Source organism: Dermacentor silvarum, chromosome 10, assembly GCF_013339745.2.
Source record: "Dermacentor silvarum isolate Dsil-2018 chromosome 10, BIME_Dsil_1.4, whole genome shotgun sequence".
Lineage (NCBI taxonomy): Eukaryota > Metazoa > Arthropoda > Arachnida > Ixodida > Ixodidae > Dermacentor > Dermacentor silvarum.
The window spans coordinates 122926224-122950851 of NC_051163.1; the positions used below are offsets into that span (position 1 = coordinate 122926224).

The 24628-nt window shown below is 48.2% G+C and overlaps 1 protein-coding gene across 4 annotated transcripts in view; it reads left to right on the forward strand.

Moving 5' to 3' along the window:
• Window positions 1–24628, forward strand: part of LOC119466567 (uncharacterized) — a 293541-nt gene that overhangs the window by 199466 nt on the left and 69447 nt on the right. For 3 of the 4 annotated variants that reach the window (XM_037727091.2, XM_049657419.1, XM_037727092.2), the window contains one exon: window positions 16807–16902. In XM_037727091.2, coding sequence (XP_037583019.1) covers window positions 16807–16902 — 96 coding nt within the window. Of the gene's footprint in view, window positions 1–16562; window positions 16711–16806; window positions 16903–24628 lie in introns of all 4 variants that reach the window. The other variant, XM_049657420.1, reaches the window with a different exon arrangement.

Below are 24628 nucleotides of genomic sequence, written 5' to 3' on the forward strand. Positions count from 1 at the left end.
AGCACTGCTGACTCGAACTCTGAAAACGTAAGTGTCATAATGGAAGAGACAATACAAAATAAGCGCGAAAAATGAACAGTAATTTTTATGAGAAATGTTTGCGCAAGGCAATTTCAGTCATCTATTGTACGTATAAAGGAATTGACTAGAATGCGCTCCTGCCCGCTGCGGTAACCCAGTGGCTATGACGTTCGGCTGCTGAGAGCGAGGTCGCCGATTCAATCCCTGCCTCGGTGGCTGCGTTTCGATGAGGGCGGAATGCAAAAAACGCTGCTGTACTTAGATTGAGGTGCAACCCCAGGTGGCCAAAATTAATCCGCACTTGCCTCATAATCATATCGTAGCTTTGGCCCCGGCATACGCCAGAATTTAATCCTGAGGTTCGAAGCAGCTGTCAGAGCACGATGGGCGAGAGAAGACGTCTCATAAATGTAGCCGTGCGTATCTCGTATCCACGTAGTTTTGTACGAGGTGTCATCGCTTGATGACGTCAGCGCACTCCGAAGCACGCGGCTTGCGCGTTCTATAGCATCTTAATCTCTGCACGTTATAGAAAATAAGACTGGAACATATGTGATTGTGCATAGTAAGGCGATAGTGCATTATCATGGTAGTGTCAGTTATGTCTGCTCATTAAGAGGAAGGTTTAACTCGGGGGCTCCTATCAAAATACATGGCAAAGGAGACATCTATTTTATCGCCAACTACAGCATCAAATTTGATGGTTTGTTGCATTTAAAAGAAAACGTTAGAATCTAGTGACTGTTGGTTGCGAATTTCTTAGTTTAGGCCGTCATTTCTTTATAAAAATTGTTGAAAATTGCAAATTTTCAGAAAATGAAACTATGAAGCTTACAACCCTGTAACTCGGCACTGAACTACGATATCGCAATTCTGCAAATTGCATCAAATAGTACATCTAAAGCGGACAAATTCCATGTGTTATACATGGCTATCAAATATGCCAGTAATATGTGAGTAGCACTTTCGCAAAACATTCGTAAACATCGTAGCAAATTCACGTGAGAGATAAATATACCATGTTTATCCGCTTTGGATGTTCTGACGGATGCAATTGACAGAACCGCGATATCTGTTCTTGGTGCGGAGTTGCGGATTTGTAAACTTCGGTGCTTCAATTTTTTGAAGAACTTACCAATTTTCGGCAATATGTGTAAAAAAAGAAACTCTGACAATAAATCAATATTCCGCTTCCCACACTCACTAGAATATAACGTTTTCTCTCAAATGTCGTAAATTTCATTAAAATCGGCACAGAGGTTATCTCAGAAAAGCATTTCTGCGTTTTGCATGTATTTGAATAGGCGCGCCGCCGAAGCTGGGGCCGAGCTAAAAGCTTCCTCCTAAGGACGAAAGTTACGAGGATTGAATTGCTCATGTTTTTATAAAAAATTTATTAAATGCTGGGGTTTTGTGTGCCAAAACCACAATATGATTATGAGTAATTTTAATTATCTGGGGTTCTTTAACGTGCGCCTAAACCAGTGCCCGAGCGTTTTTTGCATTTCGAGCCCATCGGAATGCGGCCGCTGCTGCGGGGATCGAACCGGAGACCTCGAGCTCGGCGGCGCCAGGCCGTATCCACTAAGCTGCCGCGGCAGTTTTGTGAAGCTTTCTTTGGGAACCTTCCTGGAATTTCCTTACTGTGGCAACTGAGTTGTGCTGTCTTGCCGAATAGCTCACAAAAAGAACAAAAAAGAACATTTTATATACATAAAAGAAGAAGAAGGGAATCACGTGTCCGATGGTGTGTGGTATCGAATCTCGGTCTCTCTCACGAAGCAGCTCTATGCTGTCGCTGTTAGACTACTGTCACACATGGTGCCAGTGCTATCTCGCTCTTTGAGCTGCGCGACAACGATTGCTCGTGCGCCAATTTTCTTTACACCTAAAATGTAGGAATGCGATGGGCTACTTTATGCGATTTGATTACTCGTTTCTCTAATCCTTCGCTTGACGTAGATTTCAAGATGTGCGTTGCATCTTAGTTTTATTAATAATGTAGAAGGAAACGTGAGCTCAGTGCTGCTTGCTGCGCTGGTGCATCAGATGTCACATTTTCATAGAGACAATTGTCTCGATACATTTGTAGCCTTCTGGGCCCGTATTCACAAATGTATCTTCTGGCTGTAGTTGATAGCAGGTGCGAGCCAATCGTGACGTTGGGCATATTCTTAGCGAAGGCCGGACAACCTATAACCTAAATAAGGCAAACGGTGCTTACGAACGGAACGCTTTGCGAATTCAGACCCTTGTCCTCACGCACGCCACGGTTTTTTTTTTTTTTTTTCCTTTGCTGCCCTATCGCTGACTCCGTTCTCGATGTGCCGCGCATGTGGCATTTGCCGCGACAAACGCACAAACGCTCGTCCTTTATACGCTTTGCCCTTGTCAGCAGTTATCGCTAGTTTTCGGCCGGACTCTCCCGTTTGTTTGAAACCGCTCGGCTGTTAAACGCACACGCACAGTTGCCAACTGCACAGTCAAAAACAGCTGCATTCTGTATACATAACCGCTACGCGCTGCGGGCTTCGCGCAGGTTTCTAGCGAGCGACATGGCGTCGTCCTTCGGGGCTTGCGTGCGCGTGTGCCCGACAAAAACGGATCGAGTCCAGCTTGTCGGGCCTAGATTTGCCTGTCGCGCTCATTTATAACGCTAGCAGGTCGGCATGAGCGAGCGTATAGCTCTTCCACTTTGAAGCACACGCATAAACGCGGACGAATCGCGAGTAGGTGGTTTGTACGTATCCAGCGGCGACATTAACCGGACACATTAATATCGCCCTCTGGCCTCGACGAAAGCTGTCGGGACAAGTTGTCATTTTCCGGGACACGGATTCGGGACAGTTCGGGAAAACAAGGTTCCTAAAACCATCTGCGATCTGTTGCGTATAGATGTCTTGTGCTAGCTGACACTCTACTATCGGGACCTGTCTCCGAAATCCCAACTCTATGTTAATCCTGCATGCATACATCCATGCGGTTAAGTGCAGGTGTGCAGTTAGTTCGTTTAGAACGGCATCGCATATAGGCATATTCCAAAGTCTTTAGTCGAATTCAAACGGCATTTTCTTTTATTATTCGTAATTACGCTGTTTGCTATTATTAGCTGGCAACCGTCGATTGCAACGTGTCCAACATCATGATTGCCTCGCAATCATGTTGGCAAACGTTCTTTACTTTCTGTGCTGAAAATAGCGTTTTATCGTTTTCGAATACCGGCCCTTATGTCCGTCAGATGTTTCTTATAACCCGCGCAGTTTCTAAATAAGAAACTTCCGATCTTTTCCCCCGAAAGAATGATTTCTACTAGCCACACTGAGCTTTATCGACGCTTGTGGCGTGAGCATGGGCGTTGGTTCCGACGTCTTACGAACCTAGGCCCCTGTGCACGAGAAAGTTCTTGCGCTATAACTGTTCCTAATAACAAATTCCTGCCAATCCTGATGCCCGACGTATTATTGGCGAAGGCGGTCGGCTGCAGTGACAAGAAGCATTTGCGAACGAAAAAAAAAAAGTGAAATTCTGGGTTGTTACGTGCCAAAACCATGATCTGATTATCAGGCACGCAGTAGTGTGGGACTCCAGATTAATTTTGGCCACCTGGAATTCTTGAACGTGCCCCCAATGCACGGTATACACGGGCGTTTTCGCATTTCGCCCCCATCGAAATGCGGCCGCCGTAAGGCCGGGATTCGAATCCGCTACCTCGTGCTTAGCAGCGCAATGCCGCGGTAGCCGCTAAGCCACGACGGCGGGTCAATACGAACGAAAAGCTTTGTGGAGTTCTCCTCTGCCCGTTAAGTCTGCACGACTTTTACGACCATGGGTGATTGTGTTCAACTTCCTTGCCGTTGTAAAGCTGCCGGCGGTGACGTGACCTTCTGGGCGTAATTTTTGCGTTTTATCAAACAACATGTCTCGAAATATATCGCTGACAGCGCCTTTGTTCCCGATGTGTGCCTGCGCTATCGCCGCTGACGTCACCAGCTCTCTGGACTGCCTGCTCTAGTTTCGATACCGATGCGCGGGTTTCTTGCTCATTTACAATTATTTATGCAGGCATACGCAAATGTTGCTACATGTTACGGGTGACAGGAGGCGCAGGAAAGTTCAAAACAAGGACTTTCCTGCCATAGTAAAAAACAATCAAACAAAGACACCGCGTAGTTGCGTGCCCTTCTAAGTTGCGTTGTTGCAGTTTATATATATTCTTTTTTTGTGTGTGCTGCTTCTGGCGACTTCGTCTGCGAACGACCGCACGCAGCAACAGCAGCTGCTGCAGCTGGTTCATTCGTGACACGCTTCTAGCCAATGCCGCGCTCTTCTGCGTGCGGGCTTCTTTCTGTCTTGCTTTGCCGACGCGCAGATGCCGGATTCACATCGGTGCTCGGGACGAAGGAAGGAAGAAAGCAGGCAGTGTATTCGCCCAGATTTTACATCGAGATCGGCTTTTTTTTTTTTAGCCCGCATCGTTCAGTAACGCATTTCGCATCTTTCCTTGCCTTGTTTCTCCGAAAACATGAATAAATTATGCAGATTTTACCCACATGTCCAACCGCGAAGGGCCTATTTTGGCAAGTGCCCTTGTCTAAACGTTGTCTTCAACTTGAGATACCCTTCTTCATCCACTGTTGATCGCTTCAAGTTTCCGTATTCTCTGCCAGTCATTTTTGTTGTTATGACTCTTCTTGGTCGTTCAGGGGCGTTAAAGAACACGGACTGATCAATTTTGCGCACATTCGGTCGTCCCGTGACCTCTGTGGTACCTGGAGCGATATTGAGGCGCTGTGCATTAATGACGAGGTTGCTACCAGTGCTTTTACACCATCTCCTAAGGAACCGTTACTCCGTCATTGCAGTGATAGTTATCCGGGGTTTAGTCAAGCTGAACGACCTGAGATGGCGCCACCAACGCAGCTGCTCACGTCTACGTCCCCGCTCTTCCCGACATTGCGTGCCTTGCCCCGCCTTATTGTATACGCTCGCTTTCTTCGCACTGCTAGTCGTCTCTTCCAACGTTCTACGACCCCTCGTCTTATATGAAACGTGGCGAATCTTTTAGAAGCATTTCTACGGGGGACGATTTCGTTTAGCTTTCAAGGCGAGGCCTGCTCCGGATGCACGAAGCGTTGGTCACGTGGCAATCGGTGTCATTTATCGAGGAGAGTAAACCCCCTGCATTTAGAGGAGAGAGTACGGGGGGGCTTTCGGAGAGAGGAGAGTCGAGCGCGCTCTTGTGTTCTCTATTCACACGTGCGCTGCTGCGTCTCAATAGACGCCGTGTCCCGGTGCCATTCATTGTGCTCGCGCGAGCGAGGTAGGGCTGTAGTTGTGGATGGCATACGTCGGCGGCCGTGCCGGTTCTTGGCCGTCGAAAGTCGACCAGAAGCCAAACAAGGGCCTCGCCGGCGGCGAAACTGGATTCCCCGCCGCCGCCGCCTGGTCGGCCGCGCTGCCGTCGTGAAAAAGCGGCAGACGGCGCGCCGACCTATCCTCTCTCGTTTTATTATTTTTATGTTACTTTTTTTTCTTCTCCTGCTGCCCTTTTCGTATACGGGTCCTTCTTTTTCCGGGAGCGCGTTATCGCTTCCGCGCTGAGCGGCCATGCAGGCCTCACAATGGCCGGCCCGCTCTCTCCCTCTCTCACCTTGCGCGCTTTTCAAGTGGCCGCTGCACTGAGCAGTGTCCGCTGGCGGCGCGAGTTTTGTGTCGAGCGGCCGCCGGGACTGACCCCGACGGCATCCTCCGGTCAGCCGGGCTGGCGCAGCGCGGTGCCGCTGCACCGTCGAAACGGCTGCAGCACCGAGACGTCTCCGCTGAACAAGGAATAATATTAAGAGCGCTGAAACAAAACACGAACAAGACAGAGAACCGCACAAGCGCTCACTAACTGTTGATGTACTTGAGAAAAGGGTGAAAGGAGAGAATTTTCTGTGGGCCTAGTTAGTGCATACTCGACAATTTTTTGTTTTAAGGCGCAACCGGGAGACACGGCAAAGGTCAAACACCGGACAGCGTCTTGTGCTTGACATGTGTTTGTCCAATCCTGTGTCCTGCGCCTGTGCTGTGTTTGACCTTATGTTTGTGCCGTGTCTCTTGTTTGCGCCTTTAAAAAAATTGTCAACGTGAAAGCAGAGTTTTGCGCCACACTACGTCAGTTGTTGGCGAGCGCTTGTGCTGTTATGTCCTGTCCGTTTTTTTTTTTAGTTATTTTAATTTTGCTGCATATCATGAGCGATGTCGCCCAACAACACGTATTGCTCCCTCTAGATGCAAGGTGACGTCTCCAAAAGTGCAGAATGGCTTCAAGCCTTGCATTTCGGAACGGATTCATTTGCATATTTGCCTGTTTAGTGTCTTGATTTTCTACGTCTATTTTGTTTTTTTAAGTGTCGTATAAAGTGTTCGATCGCCAGAAGTGATACAGCTCCAGAAGGTCCCTTGCATCGCTGACTGTACTGCGAGCGCTCTTTAGTGGTACGGCAACAGCTAGGTCTCGTCTGGACTAGAGTGCCACGAGATCGCGCTTGCCAAAAGTATTCTGCTTCTATAGACAGTGTCGCGCGCGCGATAACAGCAGCGGGCGTACGGCCCCGAGAAACTTCCGGTCACGCTGCGTTATCGATCTTCTACACCGGTATGAAAAGCGTGTTTTTTCAGTTGTTTCATTGTACGCAAAGTCTCTTTTCAAGTTTTCAGACAAAAAGCAAACGTGCACAACGCCTCACGACTAACACTTGTAACTTTTTGCACAACTTACGGCAAACCTGACAGCTCATGTTCGCCTCGATGTCGGTGAGGGATACTTGAAGGCGTTGTGGATGTGGCGAAGTCACATTACAGTATATAGGCAAGGCTGTGACGCTGATTGCAAGGGGTTAACTGTTCATTAAGGTTGAATAGGAAAGCGATAGAAGGAGACTATTTGCGCAGACATCGCAAGACTACGAGTCAAACGTTGCAGTGGTGTTACAATTTTGGTCTTCTTTCTTTTAGCCGAATCTTCACCGAATACCCTTGCAACGGCCTTGCGCGTTGAAAGCATCCTCAACATCACCCTCGCCACGTCGTTCGTCCAATCACACTGCGGCGCACACAACGGGGCTCCAGGGTGACACTATCCGGAGTTCCAATACGTCAAGGCCGTTGCCTCAAATCCTTTGCAGTGCAGTGGGTCTCTTGTCCCACAACTTCGCAAGACGCAGTCGCCCAAAGAAAACACTTTCCACGCACGCTGGGCCATCTGGTCCGTTCGCGGAAGGTCTCGGCATGGGTGCGGTCCAGCGACGAGGAGTTGGCTTCAGAGCCAGGGCACTGCTTCCGCGAACCGAAAGGCGGAAGCCCCGACTCACAGTGAACCCGCGTGCGCGCTCTCCGTAAACTGCGGCTCCCCCACCACCCCCGACGGCTATAACTCTCTGCCGCCATCTTGGTGTCGAACCGCGCGTCTCTTTTGACCCCACTGCATGGCACGTACATGTAGCCACCCGCACAAACTGCACTGGGACTCTGACTTGTAGTAAAGTTGTGGTTAACTGCAAGCGAAAAGTGTTGAAAATTTTTGGACTTCTCTTTTGACGTTCTCTTACGAGTCGCCATTGCTTTTCTTGCAGGATAAATTTAGCAGGTTACGTCAGTGGGCAGAACCTGAAGGCGTCCAGGGCCTATGTTTGTAAACAGCGAAAAGGAAGCACTTGCTGGTCCAGGACCGATGCTTGCGTATCACATTTGCGAGACACGCAGCCACCGTTCCTGGCGTTCAGTATATACGTCACAAGGGATGGCAAAGATCATTCTGTGGCCACCACGCGTTCGGGGACTTCCGCAACTCCGCATTCCACACAAGCATATGCTAATTTAACCGGAGCAACTCGCGTCGCGTGCTGCGGTCACGACGAAAACTGCTTCGCAAGCGCGCTCGACAAAAGGTGCGTCTCCCTCGCTAACCAGCGCACACCTGTGCGTGCCACGCTCCTGGCAGCTGTTTCATAACCGCTCGCGCTGCGTGTATACGTTTAGAATTTCTCGCTGGCGCTCTCGATTCGTGGGCGTCCGTATTGGCCCCCGTTTACTCATTTGCTGACCTTCTGCGGATGGCTTTGTATCAACGCCAGGAGGTGAAGTTTAAACGAGCAACGGTCATCTTCTGGGCGCTGTCGGAAGTGACGTCCTGCCTGTGCCTCCAGTGACGCCTCAAAATGTGTCCAATTTTCTGCTCCGCTGGCGCTCGAAACCAAATGCCGGCGGCGTCTGCGGAGCCGTCCGTGACCTCGATGGCTGCCGCATCGGAGCGCGTGCGCGAGCAGCTGATATCCGCAAGCAAAATATTCTTCCCGTCCTTGGCAAGGATATTCTTGGCAAGGATATAGCTATACGCGGGCACAAGGCAGACAAGGATGGTGGGCCAATGAAATTTCGACTGAATTTTATTTCTAAATATGACATATTCACACGTGAGCTCAACAACGGAACAAGCGTCCCTCGGAAACAAGACAAGGCAACTAACCGCACGTGCAGTCTTGCAGAGACCAGATAAGTCATTTCACTTTATACTCAGCGCCACAGACGGACGCAGCTGACGCAGCTATAGGCACCCGCTTTTGCGATCAAGGCGGCTTTTCGATTTCTATGTCCTCGCCGCTTAAATACCAACTGACCCAAATGTCTGTACTCCTCAAACGGTTTCTTTCGCGACACCCTCCGTCTCCATGCTCTTGCTTGCGACTGTGCTGTAATTACACTAACGTGAAAGCATCCACTAGTTGGTTGCTCATATTAAGGCGCGAAAGAGACGGAGAAATGTGAATTAAGGCACAAGGGAAACGACACGTTGCGCTGATTGACTTACTATTCCGACAGACATTTCAGTACAGTACAATGCATCGTCAAGGGTATAAAAAAAAAAGAAATTATGAAAAACGTGATAAGAGAGGCAGGACTCGGTCACGCCTACGCATACTTATTGATCAGCGCGAAAACAATTGAAGACACAGAGCTATAGAAGGACACAGGACGAGCGCTACCTCTGTGTCTTCAGTTGTTTGCGCGCTGATCAATAAGTATGCGCATCCTTTCCAACTCGCCCATCTTTCTACCTTGTACGACAGTTGTGCATACGCACTTTAATTGCGCCTGGCCATGGGTTTCCAGACAGTTGTGTAATTTCCTTGTGGGATAGCAAAACCGATGACGCACTGACACATTTATCTTTCAATATTGATATTCTGTGGGCTTCGATTATTTCCAAGGTCATTCACTTGCTGTTTTTTGCCAACACTTCGAACTTGTCAAATTCGGGCGGGCCGCCCTTACCGCTCACATTGTGCGTCCAGATGGCCACTCACTGCTTTTGTCGCGCTGTAATGGTGTTCGCGAAGCCTCTCGTTTAAACATCGGCCTGTTGGGCCGACATAAGTTTTTACGCATGTTAATAGGGACGCATTACATGTCATAGGGACACAGGTGCGTTGTTAATTTTATGTCAGTTTTTAATGTCAAGATTATGCAATAAAAGCTTCGTAACTAACCATAGGTTCGAACCCACTGAGAAACACCAGTTTGTTCCTTGTGCCGCGAACGTGGAAGTTACTCCTCCATCCCCTTGACGTGTGCAAAAGCTTGTGTCTGCCACACAGGCCGATATCTAAACGAGAGGCTTCGCGAACACCGTTACAATGTGACACAAGCACGGATATTTAGACAAATCCCTGTACTGGACACCATTACAGTTGTATCTCAATGATCTGAACGTCAGAGTTCCCTGTAGTAAATTTTGTAGGAAACAATGTAAGAGAGTCAGCGGCCACATCCAAGTAATAATTTCGCTTGTTCTTGCCGTATGTTTTGGGTCTCCGTTCGTTGATCTGGTCGCTGAGAGTTGTCTCATCCGCTGGCTGAGTCACACACCGTTTGTTGTGGCGCCTGTGACCTCTGTTTGTCATTTCCGGCTTTAGTTGGCCGCGTCCGTCTGCCGCACGAGGGAGAGGGAGGGGGGGGGGGGAGAGGTACTGACACTTCCGCCATGAACTGGATGATCGTCGCCCTCGTGACACACACACGCACAAGCAGTGCCTATGCTATACGGCTGTGACACAGTGCGCTTCGTGTGATGCGAGTGTTCCGAGGCGGCCTTAGCCCGTCTTCTGAAACGCCGGCCATGACGGGAAACTCGTCTGCCCGACGATGCGGCGTTCGCGTGCATCAGAGACGGAGGCACGATTTTCAGGTGATGATCGTTGACGCTGTTAACAGTTGAGATAACATTAGTGTGTTGAAATGGCGCGTCATTTAACCAGCGATTGCGGTCACTCGCCAAAAGAAATGCTAAACTGACATTTGTGAACCTGCGCGGCTTCCAAAACGTTATGACGCGGTACCAGTATACATGGAAACGATACGAAGGCCTTATGTCATCTTCGTATTGTGTGCCCGTGCACGTTGGAGTCGCATCATGTAAAACCTACCAACCCAAGGAAATATGCTTGCAGCCTTCATTTCCGAAACTTCAACAATTTGATCGGTTAGATCAGTCCCTTATCTTACTCGCGATCGCCTTCTTTGTCGTGGTTGTCGCTTTTCGTTTATCTTAGCGCACTGTCGCAAGCTGATGTTTCGACGAATACGAGTGTCCATTTCCGGATAAAGAGAGAATGCGACATCTGCATTTTGGCAATGTTAGAAGGCTATTTCTAAACATTTGCTTGCCGTTAAACAGTTCTGGTTTTTTTTTTCTTTTTTTTTTTCTACTTCCCACACTGAGAATTTTCCTTTCAAATCATGATTGTGCTGTGCTGTATCAGGAAACTTCTGTGAGATATGAAATTTAATTGAAATCATTGGCCTTAATGTAGAACGAGAGATTGTTGCCACATTGGATTGCAGAATGGTGAAGAGGTAACTTAAGCTCCCATACATAATTTAGGTGGAGTCCGCTAGATCGAAACGTCACTGCAATTTAACGCCGGGAAAAATATACGACAATTAAAGCAGACATCTGATGGTTGTTTGCCTTAGTGATATGCTTAATAGGCGACCTGCTTAGTGGTGTTTAGAAAATCGTCTGGGCAAGGGGCGATAAACTGGCGCGCTCTTGTCTTTATAATCAAATTCTTGCTATGCAACGTGAAGCACGCGCCAATCTATCCAAAGCGTGCAAGGAAGAATTGGACTAATAATGTTATTCAATCGTTTCCATGCATGCGTCTGTAGGCTATCACGTCTTAAGGTATCCGGTTCCTCTCATTGAAAACGAACAGCAATAGTGTGCCATGTTTGATTTGCTTGTTATTGGGAATATACTCAATACGGTATACAGCCGCACGATGGACAGACACACGCTGATCAGTCGCCTCGTCTTCCAAGAAGCTGCTCAAGTGCGAACACGGTTAGCACCTTCGATCCCTTTCCTCGATGGCTTCCGCTTCGAGACTCTTGTTTGTTTGCCTTAGTTTTTTCTTCGGCCTCTTTAATGCAGTGAGTGTTTCTTTTTTTTTTCTTTTTCGTTGTTTTATTTAGGGTCTATGTATAAATCCCACCATCGGGCACATTTTTCTTTAAAAACCCCAATGAAGCCAGACCGAAACCTACCGCGAAGTGCCTAGTAAGACACCAAGAATAATTCGCATAAAAAAAATACCATGTCCTGTAGTGGTTATAATGTTAGGCTTAAAAATGCATGAACTTGGGCTTGGTCCCTGGCTGGATATCCTTCTGCTTCGCGTAGTGCTGTACCTAAACCAAAGTGCGACGCACGAACGCGATCGACCCAGTTCCCAGCTGGTAACATGCTGTTCGCCATAAAAAACACAGCACAGCGCGGTCACGTAGTACGTGCTGTGGACGAATGCCGTTACGTGCGCGTCTCCGCTAAAGCTTCCCCGTGACGCGATCCCCTTGCGTGCGAGTCGACTTAACTGCGATGCGGTTCCGCCTTCCCGATTCGAGCGTCCATCAAAGGTCGTCGTGACGGCTCTGCTGTAGGTCGATCGATATCGGCGCCGACCGGATCAACGGAGGTCGCTGTCATTCTCCGATCGTCGTCTCTCGTTTGGGGCCCACCAGTAAAGGCCATTGCCGCTGCATGGTTGTTGTTGTTGTCGTTGTTGTTGAACGTTGCAACTGCAACAGCATGGTTCTTCGTTTTCTTTATCTTTTCTTTCTTTAGTGTGGCTGTTAGTGGGGATGTTTGCGGGAGCGTCCGTCAAATTTTTAGTCGCATGTTTCTCCTGACGCGCCCAAGCGCTTTTAGAGGGGTGCGTGCTCGTTGGAGTGATTAGGTAGACGTCTCTGCTTCAGCTTGAATTAAATGCGAGGAAAAAAGACAGGCAGTGCCTCATGGCTTGGGGAATAAATGTATTCGTATATAACATTCCGTCTCAAAACTGACGACGTCTTCTTGCGTAAAATGTAGCAGCATTTTTTATTCATATACCTTCCGGTAGACTGTCAAGAACGTACAAGTGGATTTTGGAATCTCTGTTGAGTGTTTTTTTATTGCGATAGCAATTATATGGACACTTCAACCGGATTTCTGCCGTCGCCGTCGTCGTCGCCGTGAAATTCCCTATAGATAAAATCTTCGCCGCGCGCCGTATGCCTGAGCGGAAGCTTGCGGGGACGCGCGCTATCACGGAGAGCGAACGCACTCAATCTCCCACGCGCAAGCAAGGAAGCGGTAAGCCAGCGCCGGAGGGAGCGGGGGGGGGGGGGGGGGGGGGGCGCACTTCTACTCTGCCAACAACCGCGCTCGTCGCTCGCCCGCACCGTCTCTTATCTCCACACGGCTCTGACCTTTATGCGCCGTGCATTCGCCGCTCAGTTTACGTTGAAGCGATAGACCGCACGTACCTTCGCCGCTGCGGCGTATGCGCTTGCTGCCAGCGTTTTGACAATCGTTGTCTGCAGTCATTCAGTGTGATCTATTCATGTTTGTTTGTGCGCGCTCACACCACGCTTGTTCATTCAGTTAGTAATAGTCGGGCCACATTTTCCAACGCACGCTACACATGCAGTGCTGCCCGGATCGGCAGTGCAGTGCTACAGGTGTGTCCCTTCGCACGCGCTGCCCACGGGAAACGCTTCTCATCAACACCACCGTTTGACACGCGCCTTCTCGTGGTCATCGAGTCTCTCTTCATGTCGGTCTACTTACGCCGCAGCACACCTGCTTACTTAATCAGCTCATGTTTACTACAATTCATATTGCTACCAAAGCCGCTCACCTTACTTCGTATGACATCGCTATGTTGCTATCGCATTCATTGCTTCGCCATTGTGACATTTTTTGTACCTTAGAGTAGTAAACGTTCGCCTTTAGGCTGAAAAACATTTTCCCCACCTCCCGCAATTCAATGTCTGACGCATGCGTCCTTTTTCCGGTTCTCCTTTGTCGTGCCAATTGTGTGTCATGTTGTTATCAGCGAGTGTCCCATTCAAGTGGTTTTTGAGTGTTAATCTTTTTTCGCTGAGTCATGCTCATGACTATTCTACCAGCATCCTGTAGTGTTTCCTTCACTTAGTACCCACGTCCGAACCCATATCAGTGGTTTTTGAGTGTTAAACTTTTTCGCTGGGTCATTATCACGACCTACATGACACGCATGTCATGATATTAATGTCATGACACATCATTTATGTTCGTCATACACTCTTGTCATAGTATGTCAATTTTGGTACATACCAAGTTAACGAAACGACCATGAGAGCACAAAGTCGCAGGCGGCTAGATAGATAGATACGGTCAAAGTAGCAAATGTTCGTCAAGAAATGATTTAAAAGGAAAAAAAAAAACACAGCATATCCACGAGGTGAATGATGGTGAGGTGGACGAAGCTCCGGAGGTTATGGGTGATACCGTTAATCCTCCGAGAAGTTCGCCCGATAAAATCATCATGCAAACACGTGAGGTACGGTGAAGAAAACTTTTATTGAGATTTCAAGTTACCTTTATATATTACGCACTTGTGGTCGGAGAAGTGCACAGCTAGGGGTTCGAGTACCGGTTTAAGGGGAATGCCATCTCCCCGCACCGCGGGATCCTGCCGACGAGCACGAGCCGCAGCGGCCATCCGCGCCTGCCGCTGCGCATCGTCCATGCTCCACCAACGATCCGACACGTACGGCGACGATCCAAGAAATGAGAGAGTCGCTCGCTCCCCGCGCATCCCCGCGCAGCCCGCGCAGCAGCCAATCGGAGAACAGCGGCACTTCCAGCGCCATCTAGTGTCGATTCACACAAGCGCCATATTGCACACAATTCTATTGGACCAACGCCATCTATGAAATGAGACGAGAAATGGTGATGACGACACAGATTGTGTACAGCGCCATCTAGAATATCGTCCCTGAACTGCAGTTTGTACTTCTATGAGACAGCGCCATCTATTGCATTATACGGGAGATACCGCCGTTTACTGCCGGGAGATACGCCGGACAACGGAGACGTGACAAGGTTAGACTAAGAGGAGCTACGCCCCTAAAAAACCAGCCATTTACATGGCAGAGCTAGCACGTGTGGAATGTCGACAAATGTAAGAGTTACGAATTAGCAACTATAACCGGAGCCAGCGCTTTGCGCTGACGTAACGCCTGAAGGAAAATAATTACAGTAGAATCGTTACATTACCATGGTACTGATCCCTCGTGCTCCCTGGTCCACAGCAGCGTTGAATGCCACCTCTGCGTCCAGCCTTAGGAACCACTTCTCTTCCCTGCACAAGCGCCCCCTCCCCCTTTTCCATCACCGGCACTGAATAGGGTTGCCAATCGTCACAGATTCAATTGGCGAGTCTAGCCCGCATTTTGTGTGGACGGCCCCAATTCCCGACATGAACTGTTTGATTCTGTCGCAATGAGGCCTCACGTCCCATCACGCACACACAGGCACACAGTATCCTGATATCCAAGGCACATCAGGGAATCATGCTACTCATAGTTACTCGTGCATGAGGTGCGTGAGTTCCTGATGCGCCTTGCATATCCGGCATGCACCACATTTGTGTGTCTGCATATAATCTTGTCAGTGAAAACATTTGGTTGGGAGTCAGCGCCCGTGTTGTCTTAGCCTTTGTCCGTCGTCCGGGTTGATTTCGGGTACGTTTACCTCCAAGCTCTCCCTGCTTGCCGTTTTGATCCGAAACTAATCCGGAGGCATCCACTGCGGCGCCCCTCATAACCTAGCCTGTGCAGTGCCCCAACATTAGAGGAGTGCTGGCGTATGACTTCTCGACTTACCGTTTATTTTCGTGTATCGAAGCTGTAAACAGAGAAACTTGGAAGACGCTTGAGCTTCGCCTTTAAGGGTGTAACGAGATAGCATTCAAAGATCCCTGACTGCTTCTCACGCTTCCCGGCAACTGCAGCTTATGTAACCGTAATGTTTACATGGAAACGCTGGCGGCGAACGCTATGCGCGAATTAGACAAGCTCTCTGGTTCTTTTTTTTTTTTTTTCCCCGCACGGCGCGGACCGTCGCTGCCGCGTATGCGCTGAGGCGAGCCCATCTGAATGGGGTTGCAAGGAACCGAGCGGGGTGCGCCGCTCCCGCTAAGACAGACCTCAAACGGCAGCTGGAAAATGGGTTTGGGTTTGAGTTTCCGCGTACACATAATTATATTTTCTCGTATAATCAAATTACCGTCCGACGATATCAAGTCTGTAGTTTGTGAATAAGTGGTAATTTTACGACTTTGCCGACGCATTTAATTTGAGAAATTCAATTAGTTCAGTACCGCTTACGCGCCACGCCGCTTACGCGTGGTTTTGGGTGCGTGGTTCAACATGATTTTTCTTTAACGGACGCCGCCGCCGACGCTGACACCGACACCGGATCTTCTGCGACACGGGGCTTGCTTCTACTAACCAGTCTCGGTTTCGGTACTTTGGAGGAGGGTGTGTCATTTCATGACGTCATTGCCATACTCTGGAGGTGGGTGCGTCATGACGTCACGATACACAGGCTCGCATCGTTCCTGTGATCTGTACGGCTGCTATAAACAAGAGCGCAGCCGGGAGAAACGCGCGCAGCACTCGTGATTTTGTGATCAACGCCGTCATAGACAGCCTTATCGCAGCACGAAGTCGGCAAATTTTGCTCCGTATCGTGGCGACTTGGGCGAGTCGGTATACAACTGCACGTTTACTGTACAGCGCCAACACATCAAAAACGGAACGTTGACATGTTGTGTAGTCCTTCCTTTGTGTTCCGTCTCATTTGTTTGCGCTGTAGGTAAACATGCTGTGCCATGACGTCACGCTAACGTCGACGACGCCAGGTCCGGTATTTAGAGATAATTTCAGTATGAAATGAAATTTAAGTATTTTCAAACCTTCGTACGTGATATATGCGATCTTTTTTACGTGCGAAGAGCGTGTGAAACAGTTTATACCACTTGAAAAGTATGTGTCAGTACTTCGTTTGCGTTTAAGGGTTGTTAGGCAGTAGTGTTTTTATTTTAGGCAGCACTGACTTATTTTAGCACACCTCACGTGTCATTGTCATAGTTATAATACATACACGGTATGTTTTACGCACTTTACAGCGAGTACACCTTTAGGCAGCTACAGCTATACAGCCATGCCACAGATACATCTTGTCACTGACCGTGTCACTGACTACATCCTACCATTTCTTGGCGCTCTTCGGCCATCATAGGCCCTTGCGCCACAAAACCACATGCATCATCGTGCGTCAGTACTTCTTTAAACACCGCAATTTGATTGCCCCCTTTTTTTTTCCGCGGTGCCTTTTTCTCACTTGCTCTCTCTACCACCCTGTTTTCGCAGATGTCCGGTCCTGGCCTGGACTGGACTGCCGTGGAGAAGCTGATGCACGCCGACGAGGAACGCTTCGAAGAGGCCGTCAGCTCCCTCAGCGTGCGGGTGAGTTGCACTCGTGCTAGCATATATACAGTAAAACCCTGATATATCGAACCGTTATATAATGAACTAACGTGTATAACGAACAGCTGCAAAATTTCCTTGAAAGTTTTGCTATAAAATATTTATTTTATGTCTCGAATTATTGATATATCGAACTATTTCGCGATCCCCTTCGAGTTCGATATATCCGGGTTCGACGGTAAGGCTCGCGGCGCTGCGTGTTATACGGTGTGCTCAGCCCTGTACCATGCTCATTATTATTTTTTAATGCGATTACCATTTTTACTTCACGCACTATCCGGGGTCGGTCTGTCCTAGACGGTGACAGACTGTCATTTCCCTTCAGCTTGGGTCACTGGGTAGTGGATGGTGTAATGGTCAGACCATCGAGCTGCTGAGCTAAAGGAACCGGGTTCGAATCCAACCGTCGGGCCAACTTTTGCCACTGGCTACGTGACCTTGGGTATGTGCAGCTCTTCAGTGGACCTGTTTCACGCCAACTTGCCATCACTGGCTGTGCGCCGCTATTCAGTGACTACAAAACAATTCTTTAAAATTTACCCGGGGCTGGGCGTAATCGAACCCGCGTCACTAATTTTCAGGCAATTATTGATTCACACACGCACCCCACGTGGACTTTATGGCGGCGTCGCCAGTTGGCGCAGCGTGTCCAAAGAGAAGCGCGCGAGAGAGAGAGGAGCCCGGGTGCACGCATGCGTCATACATCACGTGACCCGGCAGTGGCGATATGCGGTGTGTCGCTACATTTCTTCAGTGCTAATCGCGTTGACGTCGACATTCACCATGGGATGAGTTCTGCCCGAAATGTTGTTAAAGCCAAAGCCAATTACATGCGTCCGAAACTAGGTTGCTGGCGATCATCTAGAGGAGCAGCCGGTATATTTTGTCTGGTATTTTTGTGCTTTTCGATGGGGGGGGGGGGGGGGGGGGGGATGAACACTTCAAAAGCGTAAGAGATATGTCCGCCATCGCGGCGTGGACCTGCTGATTTTGATTGCACCTTCAGCATAACTCCGCGCTTCGGCGCCCTCTGCGACCTCGTCTGCGGTTACAACTCTTCCAGGAATTTATTGCTGGGTTAGCTGGGGAAACATTTATAAATAGACGATGGGCGCGAACACGCACACGTGCAGAAAAAAAAAAAACGGGGTACACACCGGCTGTGTGTCTCGGGGAACGAGGAATCAATTTGCCCGCCGTCTGATGTTAATCGCTTCGTGATCATTCCGTTCAGCCGGCGTAACGCCCCGGAGGATCGGCGGCGGACAGGTTACGAGACAGCGGGCTGTCGTTTTTGATCGGCCCGATGTAACCCGCTACGTTCCCTGCACTGTACGGAGCTGGCGAGGTGGAGCGTAGAGCATCTCGTTCGCTGAACGTGTGGTGCAGCGGGCGACCGAGCGTGGCAGTTCTCCGGTTCACCGCACCGGCCGCTGTCTCCGCCTTACTAATTCCGTGCAGTGAAGCGAAATCTGCGAGTTGCTTTACGAAATGATGAGCGACGGCCAGATGGAGTTCTTGTCTATTGCCCGCGGCTAATACTTCCTCCACCGCGCGACACCGATTATATATTTCATGTAACCGGTGTCGTTCATCCGATTACCGATGAATTAGCGGCGCACATTGGGAGAGCCACGTGTTTTGCTGAGACATGCCGCTGGTTCGAGCTCGTAGCTCGTTGGCTCACGAGAGACGTCGCGTTCGCCTCAGTGCACGGATTTCGTGAGGTGAAGCACGGGTCACGTCTGTTCTGACGGGCGACAGGGCATGTCATTCCCGTCTCTGCACTGCTCGTAGGAAAAAACGGAAACGGAAGGATGCACTGCAACACTCCCCCGAGGGTAGCAAATTCTCGCCGCTGTGCTGCCGTTGTAGGTAGTGTACTGCTATTTCGCGACCACTGTTACAATTAAGAGGAAACTTAGCTCGGGACCTTCTGTCTAAATGCATGGAAACGGAGAAATGTACTTTTTTTTTTCATACAGTGCGCTGAATTTCATGAGGTTGGTTGCATAAAATAAAAATAAAAGAGGACTTACTCTAGTGACTGTATGAAGCGGTATTTTTTTTTATTAACTAGCCCATGAATCTCTACAAAAATTCTTGAAAGCTGCGAAATTGAAAGAAAAAAAAAAGAACTCAAAGTAAAAACAACTGAAAAAACGCTCGGCCGCGCAACGCTTGAAACAGCGAAGCTGGGCGATTGTAGCCCAGCATTTTCCGGAAGTGCGCGCGAACTTTTCATGGTGATGATAATTTCTTTTCGCCCGTCTCGGACTTACTGCCGTCACTGCGCGTTGCATAGCGCCGCTTGCAACAACGCGTTCCAGGAGACCCGCTCCGTGAATGCGTCTCTCTCTCGCTCTCTCTCTCTCTCTCATAGCGCACAAAACCTCTTCACCTCGCAGAGCACGAGCGTTCGAACGCGCCAGCTGTCGACGAGTACGACGACGCTCGAACGCAATCATATGGTTCGCATAAATGCAATTTCAGCAAGCGTGGCTGTATTGCATAAATGCCATTTCTGCAAGTGGTTACGACGCTCGCCTTCCGACCGGTGGTACGCGGGTTCGAATCCCGCCTCGGCAAGAAAGTATATTTTCTTTATTGGTAGTTTCTTGATACGCACCACAAATTACGGCTGCCTTAAACAGCTTCGTTGTTAATATCAAGTTTACAACTCTTTGTCAGTGATAAAGAATAATATCACAATTTTGTAAACTGCAAATAATGCACCTAAAGCGGACAAAGTTGATGTAATCTACACCTCTCTGAAACGACGTCTAATTTGTGAAGTAGCACTTTTGCAATAGCCTCGTATACATTATAACAAATTCACGTAAGCGGTCAATTTATGTATGGAATTCGTCCGCTTGGGATTCTCTATAGGATGCAGATTACATAACTGCGATATCTGTTTTTGGTGCAAAGTTACGGATTTGTAAACTTCGTTTATCAGATTTTCTTTCTAGCTCACCAGTTTCCGGGAATATTTGTAAAACATTCCAGGCCCCATATCAAAGTTCGGCTTCTTAGAGTCAGTAGAATTAAACTTTTTCTCTCAAGTGCAGCAAATTTTTTTTCAAGTTAGTCCGGCGGTTGTCTCATAAAAGCGTTTTACATGTATTTCAATAGGGAAGTCGGAGTTGGCGCTGAGCTAAAGCTTAACGTGCCTTGGCTACAAATAGAGGTCTCATTGGTTCATCGTGACCTGCCACTAGCTTTATCAGAATTACATGCAGCCGCGCGAAAACTTAAACACGACCTCGCGATCAAAGTTTCTTTCGCCTTTTAAAAATGATAGGTATGTGTTATTCACTATTTATCTTGGCGTAGGCCTTGTCTCTGCCTTTCGACGCTGTATTTTGTTGCTTTTTGGCTTGCATAGCGCAGCTCTATACGTGTTTTCGTGTCGCGATATATCAGCTGGCGCGGACAATCTAATGTCTCGTGCGGCACGTTGCAAATGGAGGGAAGTTTGGCGCGACTGCCTCGCTAAACGGGAGATCGCGAGAGGCAGCGCGTGGGCGCGATTCGCGGCAGCTGCCGCAGACAGACCTCCGCTCATGCAGCGCTTTGTTTTCATCTGTCTGACGCGTGCTACTCTGGCGCCAGCTCGTAGCCATCGTCGCAGCATTACGCTTTGCTTATCACGCTTTCGCCATACACACCTCGCTTTCCTCCTCATGTTTCCGCTGCACCCTCGCGCTCGCTCCGCTATCGCCGCGCGCGCGCGCGCCTGTTTGTGTGTGTGTGTGTGTGTGTGTGTGTGTGTGTGTGTGTGTGTGTGTGTGTGTGTGTGTGTGTGTGTGTGTGTGTGTGTGTGTGTGTGTGTGTGTGTGTGTGTGTGTGTGTGTGTGTGTGTGTGTGTGTGTGTGTGGACGGGTGATGGGCCCCATGAAGTGCTGGATACGCCCTTGCCATGTATCGGGGACCTATCTTTGAACTTATGTGAATATGCGCTTCATAAAAATATGAAGCCCTTTCTAGCACCCTTATAGCCTTGAAGCAAATGATGTATTCTTCTAATACACCGGATCCCTTTTCTTTATCTCGCACCGTGCGTTTGTCGCAGTACATTTGCCTGCGGGTCGGAAGTGCGAATGACGAACACAGTGCATGGAATGACGCTTAGGGCCGGACAAAGCCATAACGGCAAATGATTAAAAAGAGCGTTTCATGCTTAAAAAGGCACCACGCATAGAAGTTGGAAAAAGCATGTGTTGCGTCCTTGTGACTCATTTGACTGCGCATAAACTCGTTTCTGATGAATATGTTTCTGCACTTCGGAGTGCAGAAGGGAACTTCTCTGAAAACATTCTGTCGTCCGTGCTAGTAACTGACACTAAAATATTCTGGCGTCTAGGAGACAGTAACGCTACAACCCTTGTAAAGTATGCGGGAAACAGTATACCTACTGAACAGTGCGCATCTGACCTTAACGATGTCTTTGTGACCAATTTTTCATCAGTGACAAGTCAAGTGTATCGCCTCGGCTTACGCAATTCCATAATCACTCTAGAATGTCTCCGATTATAGTAGACCCGTGTGGCGTAGAGCATTTCATGAGTAAATTGAAACTTTCTTTTTCTCCTGGTTGCGACGCGGTTATTAGCTCGAAATTTCTGAAACGCACGAGCGTTTATAGTACCATAATACTAACCAGCCACTTCACACGGGTTCTGTCGGTGCGGAATGGAAGGTAGGGAAGGTGATTCCACTTCATAAAACGGGTAGCAGACGCTACCCACTCATCTATATCGTCTCATTTCCCTCACCAGCATCCGTTGCAAACTCCCCGAGCATAGCCTGTTTTCTAATCTGGCTAACTTTCTGGAATCTAATCCATTTCTTACACACTCGTAACATGGTTTTCGCAAAACTTATTCATGCGAAACACAGCTTACGTCTTTCACACATCAGCTACGTGTCATTCTTGATCGTTCTTTCTCTTGCGGATTGTATACGCATAATTTTTTAAATGTTTTTTCTAAAGCGTTCGATAAAGTGATAGTCTACTAAAGTATAAATTACAATAGCCTAGCCTTGACCCCAAACTACTTACTTCGCTTCAGAGTTTCCTGTCCAGTCGTCCTCAGTTTGTTTCTGCCGACAAAGTTGACTCTCCCTTCACTCGATCCTGTCTATTCGGGCGTGCCGCAAGGAATTTCAGTAAAACTTCATTTGGGTATAGCTGGTACATAATAGCGCCAGTGTTTGTCGTATCTTCCTTTTGTGGTCCGTCTTGGGTGTTTGCGCTATAAGTTTAAGTTCCGCAAGGCTCTGTCCTTGGACCACCAATATTCCTAATCTATATTAATGACTTGCCCTCTTATATTTTTCATCCCATATTCATCTCTTTGCTGATGACTGCGTAATATTTCGAGAAGTTACTAGCAACCATGGTACAGTAATTATTCAGTCTGTCCTTAATGCTATCACTGCGTGGTGCGAAACATGGTGTATGGAATTAAACATAAGCAAATACAAGTCAATGCGTGTAACCCGAATGGCTAATACCCTACCGGTGTATTACATCGATAACGTCCCTTTCGATTCTGTTTCATCCTATAAATGTATCGATGTTTACGCCCCATCTGACCTTACCTGGAATACACACATAGCACGCGTTATAAGCAACGCTAGTATATCATTAGGCTACATCTGACGAACTTTCCCATGTACCCCGCAGTCTCAAGCTGGCGCTCTACAAAACAGTCATCCGATCTAAGCTCGAAGACGCGCTTCAGTTTGGGACCCTAATCAGTATACTTCAATTTATTCGGTAGAAATGGTACAAAATCCACACGGATTTATATCCTCGAACTATAACAGGACAGCCAGCATCAGTAAAATGAAGTCTAACCTGCAGGTAGCATCATTAAAGTCTGACCACACGATACGAGCACAAGCGCGCGCTTAGCAAAGATCTCAGCTAGATCACCCTCAGCGGAAGCATCCGTGTTGGGGTTTGAGAAAAGTTTATTTTTAACTTCATTGTTCTACTCTTTTGAATGTAATTCGTCAATGTAGAGGCACAATTTTTTTTTTCTAATTGCGAGACACATGGCCGTTTGTATGTGCACGTCGTTAACCCGTGCCGGAAGTTTACATGATGGCCATGTGATGTCGGCACACAGGCTGCCGCTTCCGAAGCGTGCGCTCAAGTGCGCGCGGCCTCACAGACGCGTAACTCGTAGCCAGGCGCGTACGACTATAACCCCGTGTGGTTGGACCTCTAGCGTTGCGCCGTAACTTCTTGCGTGTCTGCTTCACAGACTATTTCATCACCCTGCACGGCGGAACGAGCTTGCTTCAGTACTCCATTACATATCATCTCGGCTTGATCACCAACACAAATTTGGCATTCCGTCATGTTGATCCTTCACCTTCTTGCATTCATTTGTGCCGCAAACATCTAAAGAACGGAATCACGTTCCCGGGACTGTTGCCTCCATAAGTTAAACTAACTGTTATAATAAATTGTACGCCATCTTTTACTTTGAATGCTTTCGTGTATTTTTCGTATGTTCATGAACATCGTTTGCATTTCTATTTATAACTATGAATTATGTGCCTTGATTAGACTATGAAATACGTACTCTGATCTGTGATTCGATAATATAGTGTTATAGTACTGTTTGGTTGTGTTGTTGATGGTGTTTTTCTTTTCTTGTGCATATTCTTGTTGAACTTCTTTCTCCATTTCCTTCCGTAATGTCATCGACCCTGAGGATGTAATAAATAATGAATAAAAAAGTGGAGTGACCCCTAGACGCTCGCCTGCTTTTAATGCTCCCTGACCGCGAAGCGATTTTGCGCGTGCCTGCACGTGTGTAATTCACAGCCATAAAGCTGGCTTCCCCACAGTAAGAGGCGTTGTGGGGAGAAGTCCGCTTCTCTAAATGCGCGCACAACTGCGCGTGTACTCGTCTACCGTGTGTCCCAGCCAACGTTAGCCAAGCTGTTTAAGGAAAAGAAAAATATTTTTAAAAAGCAGTGCAAGATACAGTTACAAGACCCGCGGTGTTCGGTTGCCAGAGTTCTGACAGAGTTCTTAAATTTTTTTTTTTTTCGTTAGACTGCTCGGCTAACTAACGTTAGCTGGGACACCATATACAGGCTGTCCCACGTAACTGTGGCCAAACTTTAAGTTTGCAAATACCACGTAGCTAGACCCAAGGTAATGTTGTTTGCCGTCGCTTGGAGATACTCAGATTATTTTTGGATCCCGCCTAATTACATAATTAGTCTTATTTACTTAATTACTTCTGAATTATTATAATGAGATGAAAAGTGTCAATGAGAAAATTGTAGAGCAACATGAAAAAATTTTGCGTGTCTCTGCTATCGCAAACACGGGAGACCAGCGGAGCTGGGGAAAGCCTAGTAAAGTAGTGGCAAACCACACACAAAAGTCTAACTTTCGCTGGGCTTCCCCCATCTCCGCTTGTCTCTGGTGTTTGCGATAGCAAAGCCACGCATAATTTTTTGAGATGCCAGTGCAGATTGAGAATGCTAAGATTAGCAATCTGTCGCATCAGTCTTTCGGAAGCGACGAGTGTCCAGTTCTCTGGTCGAAACCTTCCGAGCCGCCGTCAGATGCATCGGCTGCAGTCACGGACACCGGGTGCGTTCGGCGCGAACGCGGGGAAACGCGGTCGGCGTCAGCAGCAGCTCTACGCGTCCGATAAGTGGTTCTTGA